General features: G+C 37.4%; 1 protein-coding gene across 1 annotated transcript in view; it reads right to left on the bottom strand.

The window, feature by feature from the left end:
- LOC106877076 (uncharacterized) overlaps window positions 1-14,732 on the bottom strand; it is a 262,423-nt gene that overhangs the window by 164,591 nt on the left and 83,100 nt on the right. The window contains exon 9 of the mRNA XM_052973794.1: window positions 7,045-7,192. Within this exon, the coding sequence (XP_052829754.1) occupies window positions 7,045-7,192 (148 nt within the window). The remainder of the gene's footprint in view (window positions 1-7,044; window positions 7,193-14,732) is intronic.

Consider the following 14,732-nt stretch of genomic DNA (forward strand, 5'->3'; position numbering starts at 1 on the left):
TCTGTACATGGCTCGCACAGCTCTCACTAACCATTCTTCTATCTCAAGTTTCCTCATTGACCACCAGATAAGGGATCGGGGGACCCTGTCAAAGGCTTTCTCCATGTCAATGAAAGCCAGGTGCAGAGGTTTATCCTTGGCTAGGTATTTCTCCTGCAGCTGTCTTACTAGAAATATGGCATCAGTGGTGCTTTTACCTGGCACGAACCCAAACTGCATCTCATCTAAATTGATTTGCTCCCTAATTAGTTGGGCTATGACCTTCTCCGTAACTTTCATAACCTGATCTAACAGCTTGATGCCTCTGTAATTAGCATATGTTGGAGGTATTAAATATATACTATTACGATCAGAAATTACTGAACAATAAAGTAATTTCATTTCACTGAAAGATATATGAACGCAAGGATAATAGTATGTTAAACTGTTTGCTTTACAACCCTGTGATTCTGTTTGATCCTACTGCATGGAATATGGGAAAATGTTTTCCTTTATAATCTCTAATGGACATTACTTTGTCTTTGTAAAAGGAATATGACTGACAGAAAATGTGTGGAAGACTTGTGTGCATGTTTATATATTGGTAAAGGATGTAAACATGCTCTTCAAATTACTGCAACCTGCTTACAAATATTCAATTGTTAGTTTTGGTGTCAGAAGTACAGATGAACCACTGATTTGTAATCATTAACTAATGATAATTAATAAACCGTGTTCCAAAAATATAATGAAGTATTAGTTGCTATTGATATATCTAGATCAAGTTTGTCTCTTTAATAAAAATAAAAATCACAATCAAATTTTGGATAAATTGTGAAATGAATAATCACTGCTTAATATCTAACAACAACAACAACAGCAGCAGCAGCAGCAGCAACACTACCACCACCACTGTCATTGTCAATTTTGTAATTTATTCAAAGTTCAGTTATGCTGAAGAAAATGCCAAATAAAAGCATTATTAAGGATGATAGTTTGCATAATACTGTCAAATGCAGAGTAAGGAACAAAGAAAATTGTTCTCCAAAACCCAGTTTTATGTGCAGTGATGAAAATAACTTCCAGGCATCCACTAATGCTTACACTTCAGATCATTTCTCCTCACAGAGAACTTGGTCAGCCGATGCTGTCTCTGATAATGTACCACAGTGTTCCTGTTGTCCTAAAGGTAAGGAAGAAAGGAACTTGGTAAAGCTGTGTTGGAAACACACAGTTTTGAATCTCCAATAACTATCCATCCATACTCATCATACTTCAAGGCACCTAAGAATGTCTTGATACTGCTATATTCATCTTAGAGATGCACTGAGTGAGCTAGGGAAAAGGTAGATATGTTTTCTTTTGTGGAACAGCACAGCTTAGGCTCCTGGATGAGCTGTGAATGAGGAAGAGCCACCCATTTAGGCTACTGTTGATTCCAATTGCCTCGAACAAAATTATTGCATTTTACAAGACTCAGGTGAGTCTTGCATACTTTCATCTAATCAGTTCCACTGTTTGAGCTTAAGTATCTCAATCATTGAGCTTTTCTCAGTAGAGATAGTATGGCTTTCTCTCATTCACTGCACCTTTGAAATTGCAGTCAGTATCTGTATCTCACACGTCCTGGTCTGCTGCTCTCTTTTGAAAATGGTTGCTCCATCTCTAGTAAAATAAGTAGATGGAATTCAAGGCAGTGTGGTACTGGGATGAGGGATGATATAAAGTTTGAATACATGACAGCAGACGATGTCTTGCCAGCCTTATATCTAAAAAGATTCACCAAGCACAAATAACGAATGCTTGGGAAGTAAGAGAGACAGTGAACTTTATGACTCTCTTTTTGCCTCTGTGCCATCCTGCCATAGGGCAAAATAAGTTATTAAGAAAAAATTGTTGAGTCGTATGGAGGAGATGACAAAGGACTGAAAATATTGGCATCTTGCTCATTACAGCAAAAATGGTGTCCTAAAGCCACTCAGATACAGTGTTGCCAACTTAAAATTAGAATTTTATGCTAAATTTCAGTAGAAAAAATGCTAAAGACTAATTATATGAAAAACCTTGATTTTTATTTACATTTTTATTCACTTTCTTTAATTATATTCAGCATTGAGAACTAATTTCTTGAATTTCACTGATTTGATCCGTTTCAGCTGCAGTGCCTAGGTCATGACTTCTGTATACATCCAAGGTCCCAGTCTTGTTAGTTATGTGTTTTGGAATATCAAAGATTTTGCAACATTTGCCATATCTTTTCAGGCCATATTTTATAGACAGTATTATCTAAGCCTAGGAAGATGCATTTTGGTTTTCAATTTTGATTTGATTACACCCATACTATTGAACAACCATTCAACTTCTGCATTTGAGTTTGGCAATGTCAATAGATTAATGACAAAATTTGCAACATCTCTAAAAGGATTTCCTCCAGTAGCATCTTTATATTCCAAGACTTCCAGCCAGAATGCCTCAGTATTAGATATATTTGTCCATTTAACTAAATGAATGCTATTAAACTGAATTTCAATTGAAGCAATTTTTTCTTCATTTAAATGCATTGCTTCTAAGACAGGTAAAATTGGCTCTTTGAAATACTGCAAAATATTCTCTACTGAAAAACATTTGATATTCCTCAGTATATTAATATTTCCTGGCAAACCGTGCTTGAGCTCTTTATAAAGGCAGAGTAAAAATTGTTGTGCTCTTTTGCGAATATTATTTTCTTCGGTGGCTGTTGCAGATTTCTTGATAATCATTTCTGCTATCTTTCTCTCGAATCTGTAGCCAAATTTGGTTTAGGATCCATAAATTTTTCAATAGAAGTATCTGGATCAAGAGGACCAATTCTACATGTTGACAGCACTATCATAAAAGCAATAGATTTGATCAAATTTGAAAGATATTCAAGTGATATTGTTTTGTCAACAGTGTTTGATTCAAACAGGTTATTCACTTCCTGAACATGTTTTAAAATTGTGCTGTAAAGCATTTTTCTTTTGTAGTTGGAAGTGAGTTTGCAATTCAAACCATTGGCTTAAAATTCTATTTACCGCTGGTTCTCTTGACAGCCACCTAGTTCGCGATCTTCCAAGACTCTTTATCATTGATAGGAAGGTAAAGTTGTTTGTAGGCACTTTGTCTTGTTGAAGAATGAGAGGACCATTTATAGGTTTTGGATACTAAAAATTCTAAATTTATGAGCAAGCATTCAGCACAAGGGTGGGATACTGCCAACTGTAAAGAATGACATACACATCTATATAGAAGTAATGATGGAACTTCTTTTAATTTCTGGAAAATACCATTGTTGACTCCTATCATTACTCTAGCACTGTTGGTTCCTATAGCCAGTAAATTTTTTATATCTAATTTCTTTTTCACTAATTCAATTTTTAAGGCATCTACAATGCCCTCTGCATCACATGTTTCTAAAGATACCTTTTTTGAGAGTGTCACTATAATATATGATAACGATTCCTAACAACTTGTTTATCGATATATCATTGGATTCATCTAATAATAGGCTAAATTTTCTATCTCCCATATCAGAAATCAAATATCCCCCCCAAAAAAATGGAGGTAGAACATTTCTCACAATATTTGCACATTTTATACAATGCAACTTCACTTTGGATATAATATCACTATCGGACATATAATTCTTACATAACTCTATTAAGTGATCACAGCTATTAAATGATGAGTGGCAACAAATAAACATTGCTAAATTTGCTTTAAGCATAGATGTCTTATCATTATTGGTTTTAATAAAATTGGTAAGAAGAATCATTTGCTGTGGAATTGATGCCTTATGTTTCTTTGCTTCACAGTGGCTTACTAAAACAGAATATTTTGCCAACATATTACATCTACAATATCTATAATGTGCTTTAGATTGATCACTAGGTACTTCACACAACCACTTAGTAAACGCTGGCATCTTAAGCCATTCCTTTCAGAATTTTTGCTGGTACAACTTGGTATTTTCTTTGCTCATTATAATGTAGTGGGAAGCAAGAAAATAAATTGAATGATTAATAAAAATATAAAATTGAAAACAACAACTTATTAGTTTGCCGCTAACAATTCTTTCATTCGTCATTAACAATTCTTATGTTTGTTGCTTACAAGTTCTTGAGGTGAAGAATATATAAATGGAAAAGTAAAACCTGCAGAAATCCTAAAACTGTGTTCTGATATAAACCTGGGAACATCATATTTCGCTTCCAATCTTACATTTAATATCTATTGGTAAAACCACAAATATAACTACAATACTTGAAAAAAAAAAAGTAGAAACATAAAGGAGGAGACTCAGCCACCCCTGTACTTCTATACAAGATATATAATCTAAAACAAGCATGAAAAAACACAGGCCTATTTTAAAACAAACTGAAAATAAATCAGTCAACCTGTCATGATAAAAACTCATCACTACAGAATAAAGCATTGTTAGGATGAATTTCCATGCTTTCATTCTTTGCAACATATTTACATTATTGTATGGCGAGTTCAGATGCTGACATGAGTTATCTTCTCCCCCTCCCCCCAGCAGCACCACTCTGTATCCAAGCTGGTGGGGGAGCAGGAAAAGTTCATAACTTGATAAACTTTCATTTGAAGTTTCAAGAAAGTGAAAGAAAAATTCAACAATAGCTGATAGCAGTAAAATTTGGCTATAAGAAACATTAACGAATGTAGAAAAGGAGGAAAAAGACGAAAAAAGGGTAACTATTGTGGATATGTCATGATCAGAGAAAAATGCTGAAAAAAATGCTAAATAAAATTTTAAACCTGCTATTTTCCCTGCTAAATGCTAGATTCAAAAATTTTCTGCTAAATGCTTAGAAAAAATGCTAGATCTGGCATAAAATATGCTAAATTGGCAACCCTGCTCAGATATGCTTGTACATACAAGGCCATGTTCCCACACCTCTCTCCCTGGCATGTCAGGCAATCCTTTCCCCACCCATGTATGGTACTATGTAGCTACTGTATTCACATGCAAGCAATACAGCACATATTATATGCTATACCCTCCAAATGGTCCCAACCACCTCACTGCAAACTACACCCATTCCTCATTGTTATTATCCACACTATTTCAACCAATCACCTCCTTGCTGTGCCTTCAGCCACTCTGCCATACTCCATTCTAAACATCTCTTAATCTATCATTCTCAATACCTTTCCATATCGTCTATCATGACCCACCTACTATAGCTTTCATATGTATCACTATCTCTACCTCTCCACAGTTCCAACACCTTGTACATTGTTCTCCTACTTTTTGTTCTACTCACCTTCCTGAAACACTCCCATATCTCCAAACTTACTCTTCTGCATACTGGTATTTCCCCTCCATCTTTGTTCATCACTCACTACACTAACCTCTACCTATTTACTCCCTCCTCACACTATTATGAAAGCATCTACTTTCTCATCATCTTTCATGATCCATTATCCTTGTTCTATTTGATGCTCACCTTGTTCCTTGAGAGTTTGCTCTAGTACTTCATCACTACCTTCTTCTTACCTCCTTCAGCCATATTTCCTCTATAGTAAGACAACTGTGCTAGTCTCTGTACATACTTTAACCTTTCAACACCTGGCATACAGCCACAACCTCCATTTTCCTCTCCTAAATATTCCTTCTTAGTAGTGGGAGCTTTTTCCTCCCTTTCCTTCTCCTCCTCCTTTGTTCTTTTTTCTTCAAATTACATGGCAATCTCACTACTGTTGATGTCATGAAAAAAAAGACACCCATGACATTTTGTAAAGTGGCTGGCATTAAAAAGGGCATCCAGCTGTAGAAACCATGCCAAAGATGACATTGGAGCTTGACACACAGCCCTGCAGCTCGCCAGTTCCTGGTCAAACCATCCTACCCATGCCACTATGGAAATGGATGTATGATGATGGTGAAATTAATTTATTTTACCCATGACTGATGTGCAAGGTTCTCACAACATATTTCTTATCTGACATATTTTTCTAAAAACATTGAAAATTTTACAGAAATCTATTTCTTATCTTAAATTTAAAAATTTTTTAACTTTTTACAATATAATTTTGACTATTCAGTTAAGTAAATGAAGTACTCAGAGTTACTTGATCCCGAGTAGATATGCCAAAATATGTTTTGTAGGTCTTTAACATTTTAGCAGATGCTGCGACTATTTTTACACTCCTATTTTGATAAATTAGCCATAGACATAGCAAAATACACTTGCCAGACGCTTGCAGCCTCTTGACAACACTGCTGATAAATGCAGATAGGCCTTTTTACATAGGCAGCTAAAACTAAACTAAGCTGAAGATTTAGAGCTTTGGTATCTATATTACTATTTACATGAAGGGCATGTTCTAGAAAGTTCATGAAATTTTGAGAAAATTCTCAGCACTAAATCTATATGGAAAATCTGGAAAATAGGTAAATTTCAAAATATCATTACTGAGGTCACAAAAGCAAAGTTTGATGAGAATAATAGTCATTTTCTGTAACTTTTAGGCAAATGCAAAAAGGAAGTGACTTACTGTTTAGAGACAAAAATGTAAACATTTTATTACATGGTGTAACTGATGTTTAATACTTGATGATAATGAATACTATTATTTAACTTATTCATTTTACACTGGTTAACCGAGTCTGACTAGTCAACTTTGATTCAGCTGCTATAAGATAACTGGTGTGGAGATGGATCTCAAAACTTATATTCATAGACTAAGAAGAATATGTCAAATGATAATATTGTGTCATGTTCTGAGACAATCACCTCCACTTCATATGTGAATGATTAGCATTAGAAATAACACAACTGTACAAAATTTACAATACAGGGTGTCCACAAAGTCTGGGTACATGGGATTAACACATACTTCAAGAAATTATTATTTCTTATATTTAATTGTTTATGTTATGATTTTATTTACTCTATGTACCCAGACTTTGTGGACACCCTGTATAAAAATATCAACATTTACACACACATATATGATAGCATGGGAAATTTGAAGACATTAAAGAAATTTTTTAAAAACTTGTAAACTAAATATGATTACCAGAATTTTTGTTTAACATAATTTCAGGCAGGACATCATCCAGTTCTTCTGTATTCTGTGTTTCTAGAACCATATTCGGCATTGTTATAATATCATCCTCATCTGAAGATTTTATACTGTCTTCAGTATCTGATTCTATGAGCTCCTCCTACAAAAGAAAAAAAGCAAAACAAAACAAAGCCTTGCGGGTAGTAATATATTCCATCCATAAATATTAAGTTTTTTTTTTTTTTTTGTTGCTTTTAAAACTCATTAATATAGCTCCAAATATCTTCACACTCAGGTGAAAATACTTTGCAATTTAAATATCTATATAATCAGACACCATCAATGATTTATGTTTAATATGAATAGTAAAGGTATGACAAATATAACAAAGTATTCATGTGTTAAGCATAGCTGGGCAAAGTGTCAAGTGTTAAGCATAGCTGGGCAATTTTTAACTGAATGCACAAAGGCAACTTGATCTATCTGGTATCAGTGCCATTGCTAGTACTATTTCTCTGATGAATGTATTTAAAAATATAAACTCAAAGTTGTTTATCTAACCTTGGATTATATATCTCAGTGATAGTGTATAATAGAGAAATTCCAAATTTGTTGAAAATGAAAAGACAATAACTATAGAATTAAAGTTGTAAATTTAAAATGATAAAGTGTTATGTCAAAATATATTTCTGTGACCCAGCTTTGCTGAAGATAAAAGTAAATGGTTTCCAAAAATGTTATACTGTATGAAGCTTAAACCAAAAAATATCATTGTACGAGAATGTAGAAATATTTACCTGACTCAGATTTTATTTCTCTAAGGATTATCAAAATAAATCTCTTTACAATTTTCATTTTTAAAATATTTTTAAACTCATAAGTTAACACTGTAAGTAGTATGTAAGTTAGTATAGAAACAAAAATCCATTGAAAACTTGGAGTGAGCAGTGTAATTACGGTTTTGCCATCCTTACTAGCTCTGGTCTAAATTTCTCTCACACTTGAAAAACAAATTTACATATGCATACATAGGTATATAACTGATATTACAGTTGCAAGTAACTAATAACACAGACACAGTAACTTCAAGTCTTACTTAACTGTATTTCAATTGGCTATAAATAGACAATTACTTAAATGTATTCTAAGTGCAACAATTTGGCTAAGTAACAACCAACTGGGCATTATGAATCTATTTTTTGTTGGTCATAACTGTGGCTAATTAGAAAGTTCTTCAACAATTTAACTCTGGAGTCTGCAAAAGCCAATATAAAGTGTTGTTAACTTGACTCCATTAAAGTTACTGCTATAGCCAGCTGATGCTATGTCATTCAGTATCAGAGCACAGCATATAAACTTCTCTCAGACTTATCATACAACAAACACACACCTACATACAGACTGTTACCATTCTTTCACACCAGCAGACAGAGTGTTTGCTGTTCTATCTCATTATTATTATTACTATTCTTTCTCATTGGCAGTGGCAATGTTAAAACCATTCATTCAATTATGTTATCCTAAATCCTGAAAATTCTATCTCCTTCTGTTCTATTTTCGACCAGCCTAGCTTTTGGCCTTTGCTTGTTCTCTTTTCCTCTCTCTCTCTCAGTTCTGTTAACCACTTGCTTCTCCCAACACTTTACCTCTGTTCCCCCCACCCCACCCCATTCTATATAAACTAGCTCATTCAGATTCTCCTACCTCATATTTTAATATCTTGCCACACAGAGTAGAAGACAAGATGTTCAGATAAGCAACTTTGTTTTCCAACCTAGCACTCACCTAAAACCTCTTTTACAGCACAAATTATAATTACTTTAGTATTTCATTTCATTATCCATCTATGTAAACACAATTTCGTCTTCCATGCTGTACATTTAGAGAAAAACTTAAGATCCTTACCGTCAATCCAACTCTCCCTCTTTCTCCCTTCTCCCTCTCTTTCATGCTCATTTATTATTGTTATTCATTCATTTATCTAATTTTGTCACAGTTTGACTGACCAAAAACTGTTGGTTATAGCTCTAGTTAAGAATGCAAATGCTCAATTTTATCTCATTATTATTATCACCATTCTTTCACACTGGCAGCTAAAGTGTTTGCAGATTGTTGAGATGCCTGAACGGAGACATGGTGGAGAGGAAGTTCTGCTAAGTTTCTCACAGGCAAAGAACATAGGTATAAGATATTCTGGGTAGGGAACACTGATAAGGTCAGGAGCGTGGGTATACTTCTTGCAGAGAAACAGGTTAATAAGGTAATCGAAGAAATCAGAGTCTGTGATAGAATACTTAAGCTTAGATTAGTGCTGCAACATGGATTAGCAACCATTCTCTTGGCTTATGTCCCTCAGCCAGGACTACCTGATGAACAGAAAGACCAATTTTATGACACCCTCTTGCAGACTACCTCATTGACGAATGATATGGACCTTCTCTTTGTGGCTGGTGACTTCAATGGTATGTTGGACAACATGCAGAGGGCTTTCATGGCATACATGGTGGCTATGGTTTTGGTTCCCACAATGAGGAGGGAAAGGGGCTGATGGAGTTCTGCGATGCAAATGATCTTATGGTTTGTAATACTAACTTCAGGAAACCTCCCAGTCACCTATTCACCTACTGGTCTGGAACCAGGAAACAGGAAAGATGGCTACTTATAAATGCCAAAACCTTCTCAGGTGAAGAATGCACCCCGCAACATAGATTAGTAGTTAGCAACTTCAGGATCAGGGCTAAATGGATGCCCAAAAAACAACCAGCATGGAAAAGAAGGGTCTGGAAGCTTAAGGATCCTCTAAGTGGACAGAGATTTAGAGATGTATTACGTGAAGCTTTTGACGAAATAGAGGAAGATATAGCATCACATAATGTGGAAGAAACTGGAGGTTCCTACAGGACAACCCGTTGAGGACTACTGACCAGATCTGTAGATGGTGTGAAGTCCCTTCTTGACCCACGGTAACATGGTGGTAGAACAATGTAGTTGACAGGGCCATTAAAGAAAAGAAACAGACATGGAAGAACTGGAGGAACGGTGGTAGCAGGGAATTGTAACAGATTGTCAGAAGGGAAGCTAGGAAACAGGTTTACTTAGCCAGAGGGGAAGCAGATAAAAAATTTGCCAATGTTCTGCGTCATGAGGACCAAAGACTTAAAATGTTTTATGTTGCAAGATAGTGTGTGAGAATCTTGATGTCATAGGAGAGATAAGTGTCTGCAGGGATGATAGCTCACTTGCATTTAATGAGGCTGCAAAGAGAGAAGTTTGGAGACGCCACTATGAAAGGATGCCAAATGAAGAGAATGAACAAGAGAAAGAGAAGCTGCCAAATGTCAACCCAACAGAGGGATCAGCTATCCAAATTGAGAGTACCTTGGTAGAAAAAGGAATTAAGGGTATGAAGACAGGGAAAGCCCCTGGCCCATCAGGAATCACTGCTGAGATGCTCAAAATATCTGGCAGTGTTGGCTATAGCCTAGTCACCTGTATCATTAACCAGGTGATACATGAAGGAGTCATACCCAATGACTGGTGTAGCAGCACCATAGTCAACTGCTACAAAGGTAAAAGCGAAGCATTAGATATGAATAATTACAGGGATATCAAACTACTGGATCAGGTGATCATGGTCATGGAGAGGGTCATAGCCCAATTAGGGAGAAAGTTACCCTAGATGAGATGCAGTTTGGTTTTGTGCCAGGTAGAATCACCACTGATGCTATATTTCTGGTAAGGCAACTGCAGGAGAAATACCTAGCCAAATATAAACTTCTGTACTTGCCTTATGTTGACATGGAGAAAGTTTTTGGCAGGGTCCCCTAATCTGGTGGTCAATGCGGAAACTAGGGATAGATGAGTGGTTAGTGAGAGCTGTACAAGAAATGTACAGGGATGCTGTCAGTAAGGTGAGGGTAGGCAACGAGTATAGTGAAGAATTCCAGGTAGGGAAGGGGTCCACCAAGGATCAGTCCTCAGTCCCCTCTCATTCATCATAGTTCTCCAGGCAATAACAGAAGTCAAGACAGGATGCCCATAGGAGCTTCTCTATGCTGATGACCTTGCTCTAACAGCTGTGTCACTATCAGAACTAGAGAAGTTTCAGGTGAGGAAGCAAGGTCTAGAATCGAAGACCTCAGAGTCAATCTAGCAAAAACCAAAGTCTTAGTAAGTAGGAAGACAAACAAATTACAAATCCCTTCAGGTAGATGGCCCTGCTCAATCTGTAGAAAAGGTATAGGTAGAAACTCCATAAGATATATCCAGTGTAAGCTATGGATGCATAAGAGGTGAAGCAACATCAAAGGAAGGCTAACTGGGAAGATAGTTTTTGTGTGTGGCAAATGCTCAGGGGCAATAAACACTGAAAATGTGCAGAAAACAGCTTCCGTCACATGCCAGAGGGAAAAACTAGAAGCAGTTGATAGCTTCCGTTACCTAGGTGACTGTCGGTAGCAGGGGTGGTTGCTCTGAAAGTATAGCTGCTAGAATAAGAATAGCCTGGGCAAAGTTCAGAGAACTCCTACTTCTGCTGGTAACAGAGGGCCTCTTGCTCAGAGTGAAAGGTAGATTGTATATGCATGTGTGCGAGCAGCCATACTATATGGCAGTGGAACATAGGCTGTGACTGCTGAGGACATGCGCAATCTTGCAAGAAATGAAACTAGTTTGCTCCTCTGGATGTGTAATGTCAGTGTGCATACACAACAGAGTGTAAGCACCCTGAGAGAAAAGTTGAACATGAGAAGCATCAGATGTGGTGTGCAAGAGAGAGACTATGCTGGTATGGTCATGTGTTGCATATGGATGAGGACAGTTGTGTGAAGAAGTTCACACCCTAGCAGTAGAGGGAACCTGTGGAAGAGGTAGACCCAGGAAAACCTGGGATGAGGTGGTGAAGCATGACTTTCAAACGTTGGGCCTCATGGAAGTGATGATGAGTGACCAAAACCTTTGGAGATATGCTGTGCTTTAGAAGACCTGACAAGCCAAGTGAGACCGCAACTGTGGCCTATGCCAGTGTGGCATAACCAGCCCATTTAAGAGTACCCTTCAATCATTGGGTAATAAACTGTGCTTGGGAAGACCTGCTGAGTCAAGTGAAATCATTGTCGTGGCTGATGCCGATATCGCCTGACTGGCTCCCATGCCAGTAGCACGTAAAAAGCACCATTTGAGTATGATCATTGCCAGCGCTGCCTGACTGGTTCCCGTGCTGGTGACATGTAAAAAGCACCATTTAAGTATGATTGATGTCAGTACTGCCTGACTGGCTATAGTGCCGGTGGCACATAAAAAGCACCCACTACATTCTTGGAGTGGTTGGCATTAGGAAGGGCATCCAGCTGTAGAAATCTTGCCAGATCAGATTGGAGCTTGGTACAGTCTTCTGGCTTGCCAGTCCTCAGTCAAACTGCCCAACCTATGCCAGCATGGAAAGCGGACATTAAACAATGATGATGATGATGATGACTGTCATATACATGCATGAAAGAACACATCACACACATGCAATAAGGATATATTCATTTCATATTGTTGTTTAAAAGCTTTCCTGTTTTGATTCATCTGTTTACTTTTTTACTCTTTTACTTGTTTCAGTCATTTGACTGTGGCCATGCTGGAGCACCGCCTTTAGTCGAGCAAATCGATCCTAGGACTTATTCTATCGATCTCTTTTGCCGAACCGCTAAGTTACGGGGACGTAAACACACTAGCATCGGTTGTCAAGCGATGTTGGGGGGACAAACACAGACACACAAACACATACGTATATATATATACATATATACGACGGGCTTCTTTCAGTTTCCACCTACCAAATCCACTCACAAGGCTTTGGTCGGCCCGAGGCTATAGTAGAAGACATTTGCCCAAGGTGCCACGCAGTGGGACTGAACCCAGAACCATGTGGTTGGTAAGCAAGCTACTTACTACACAGCCTTCTTTGTAAACATGAACTCCTGCTTTCCAATACATTAGAGATAGACATTTTTCTTTTGTATTTTCTATTGATCTGTCATCATCAATTTTATCTTTTTAATGGAATGAACAGAAATTTTTGAAAGAAACTATGCCATGAAGTCATTTCTTCATCATCCTTCCATTAAAAATTTCCAGTTTGAACAACAAGTACAACTTGGAGACAACTCTGAAGTATGTTAGCCTCGACTGGTTTTGTCTTTCATGCAGAAGGCACACTTGGAAAGTTCCCACTTTCCCTGTTATTCTTTCAATTACTAAACCCTTCAAGGAAATGGCCCTGCTTGATATGTAGAAAAGATCAAGGTTGTAATTCCATGTGGTGCATCTAGTGCAAGCTATGGACACATAAGAGGAGCAATGGAATCACAGGAACTTACTTGTACTTGCAGTGGCATTCACTGTGAGTGGATTGAGCCAGCTCCCAACCCACAAAATTCATCACCACCCTCATGACAACCACATCTGACAACTGTAGTCAAGACAGTAATGGATACCCACTCCTGTTTCCACTGCATAGACATGGGGACCCAATTGTGCTTCATGAACGTTAACAGAGAAAGCAGTTTTTGTGTATGGTAGATGTGCAGATACAATAAACACTAAGAATGTAGAGAAAATAAACTTCTTCTCATGTCCAGACAGATCCCTAGAGATAGCAGATAGTGTCTGTTATGGATGTAACCAAATTAGCAGCGAGGAGGTTGCTCTGAAAGCATAGCTGCTAGAATAAAAACTGGTCATGTAAGGTTCAGAGAGCTATTACTTTTGTTGGTAACAAAAGGTCTCTCCCTCAGAGTGAAAAATATTAGATTGGCAACTAAGTTCCCACTGTTTTTTTAAATTAAAATTTTTTAAAAGGTTTAATAAAAAATAACAACTAATTAATCAATAATGTATTCACCCTTGTTGTTTACAACTTCTTCCCAATGTTCAACAAGATTTTCAATACCTCGTTACTAGAAATCAGCTGATTTCAATTCAACCAACCTCTGAATTCTGCATCAGTATTGAACGAAACTCCGCACATAGCATTTGAAAGAGATCGAAAGAGGTGGAAATCTGTTGGTGCCAAATCAGGAGAGTACGGCTGTTGTGGCAGCACTTCCCAGCCATGCATTTGAATGGCTTCCTTGGTCTTATTGGCGATATGAGGGTGGGCATTGTCGTGCAGCAGAACTCTATGCTGTCGATTAGGTCTTTTCTCTTGAATAGCCATGTTGAGTCGTTCTATCTGTTGAACATAGAGTTCCGCATTGGCCATTTGGTTCCGGTCAAGCAATTCATAATGGATAATCCCTTCCCAGTCCCACTATACGCACAACATCGTTTTACGCAGATGAAGATCTTGTTTCACACACGGTGTCGCTTGTTTACTGGGGCTAAGCCATTCCTTACACTGCTTCATATTGATGTACAGGCACCATTTTTCGTCGCCAGTAATGATTCGTTAAAGAAATCGTTGCTTGTGTCCATGAGTTGAGTGGTAATGAGGAAGGAAACCAGCGAAGATTGTGACTCGATTTTTGTTGTTTTCACTTAAAACATGTGGAACCCATGCACCATACTTCTGAACCTTTCCCATCGAGTGAAGATGCTTCTCTATAGCAGTGTGGGAGCATTCCATTTTCTCTACCAGTTCCCTTGTCGCTTGACGAGAATTTTCGTGCAAAAGTTGGTTTAATCGCTCTTCATCAAACTCAACTGGACGGCCA

The sequence above is a fragment of the Octopus bimaculoides genome, chromosome 17, assembly GCF_001194135.2.
Source record: "Octopus bimaculoides isolate UCB-OBI-ISO-001 chromosome 17, ASM119413v2, whole genome shotgun sequence".
NCBI lineage: Eukaryota > Metazoa > Mollusca > Cephalopoda > Octopoda > Octopodidae > Octopus > Octopus bimaculoides.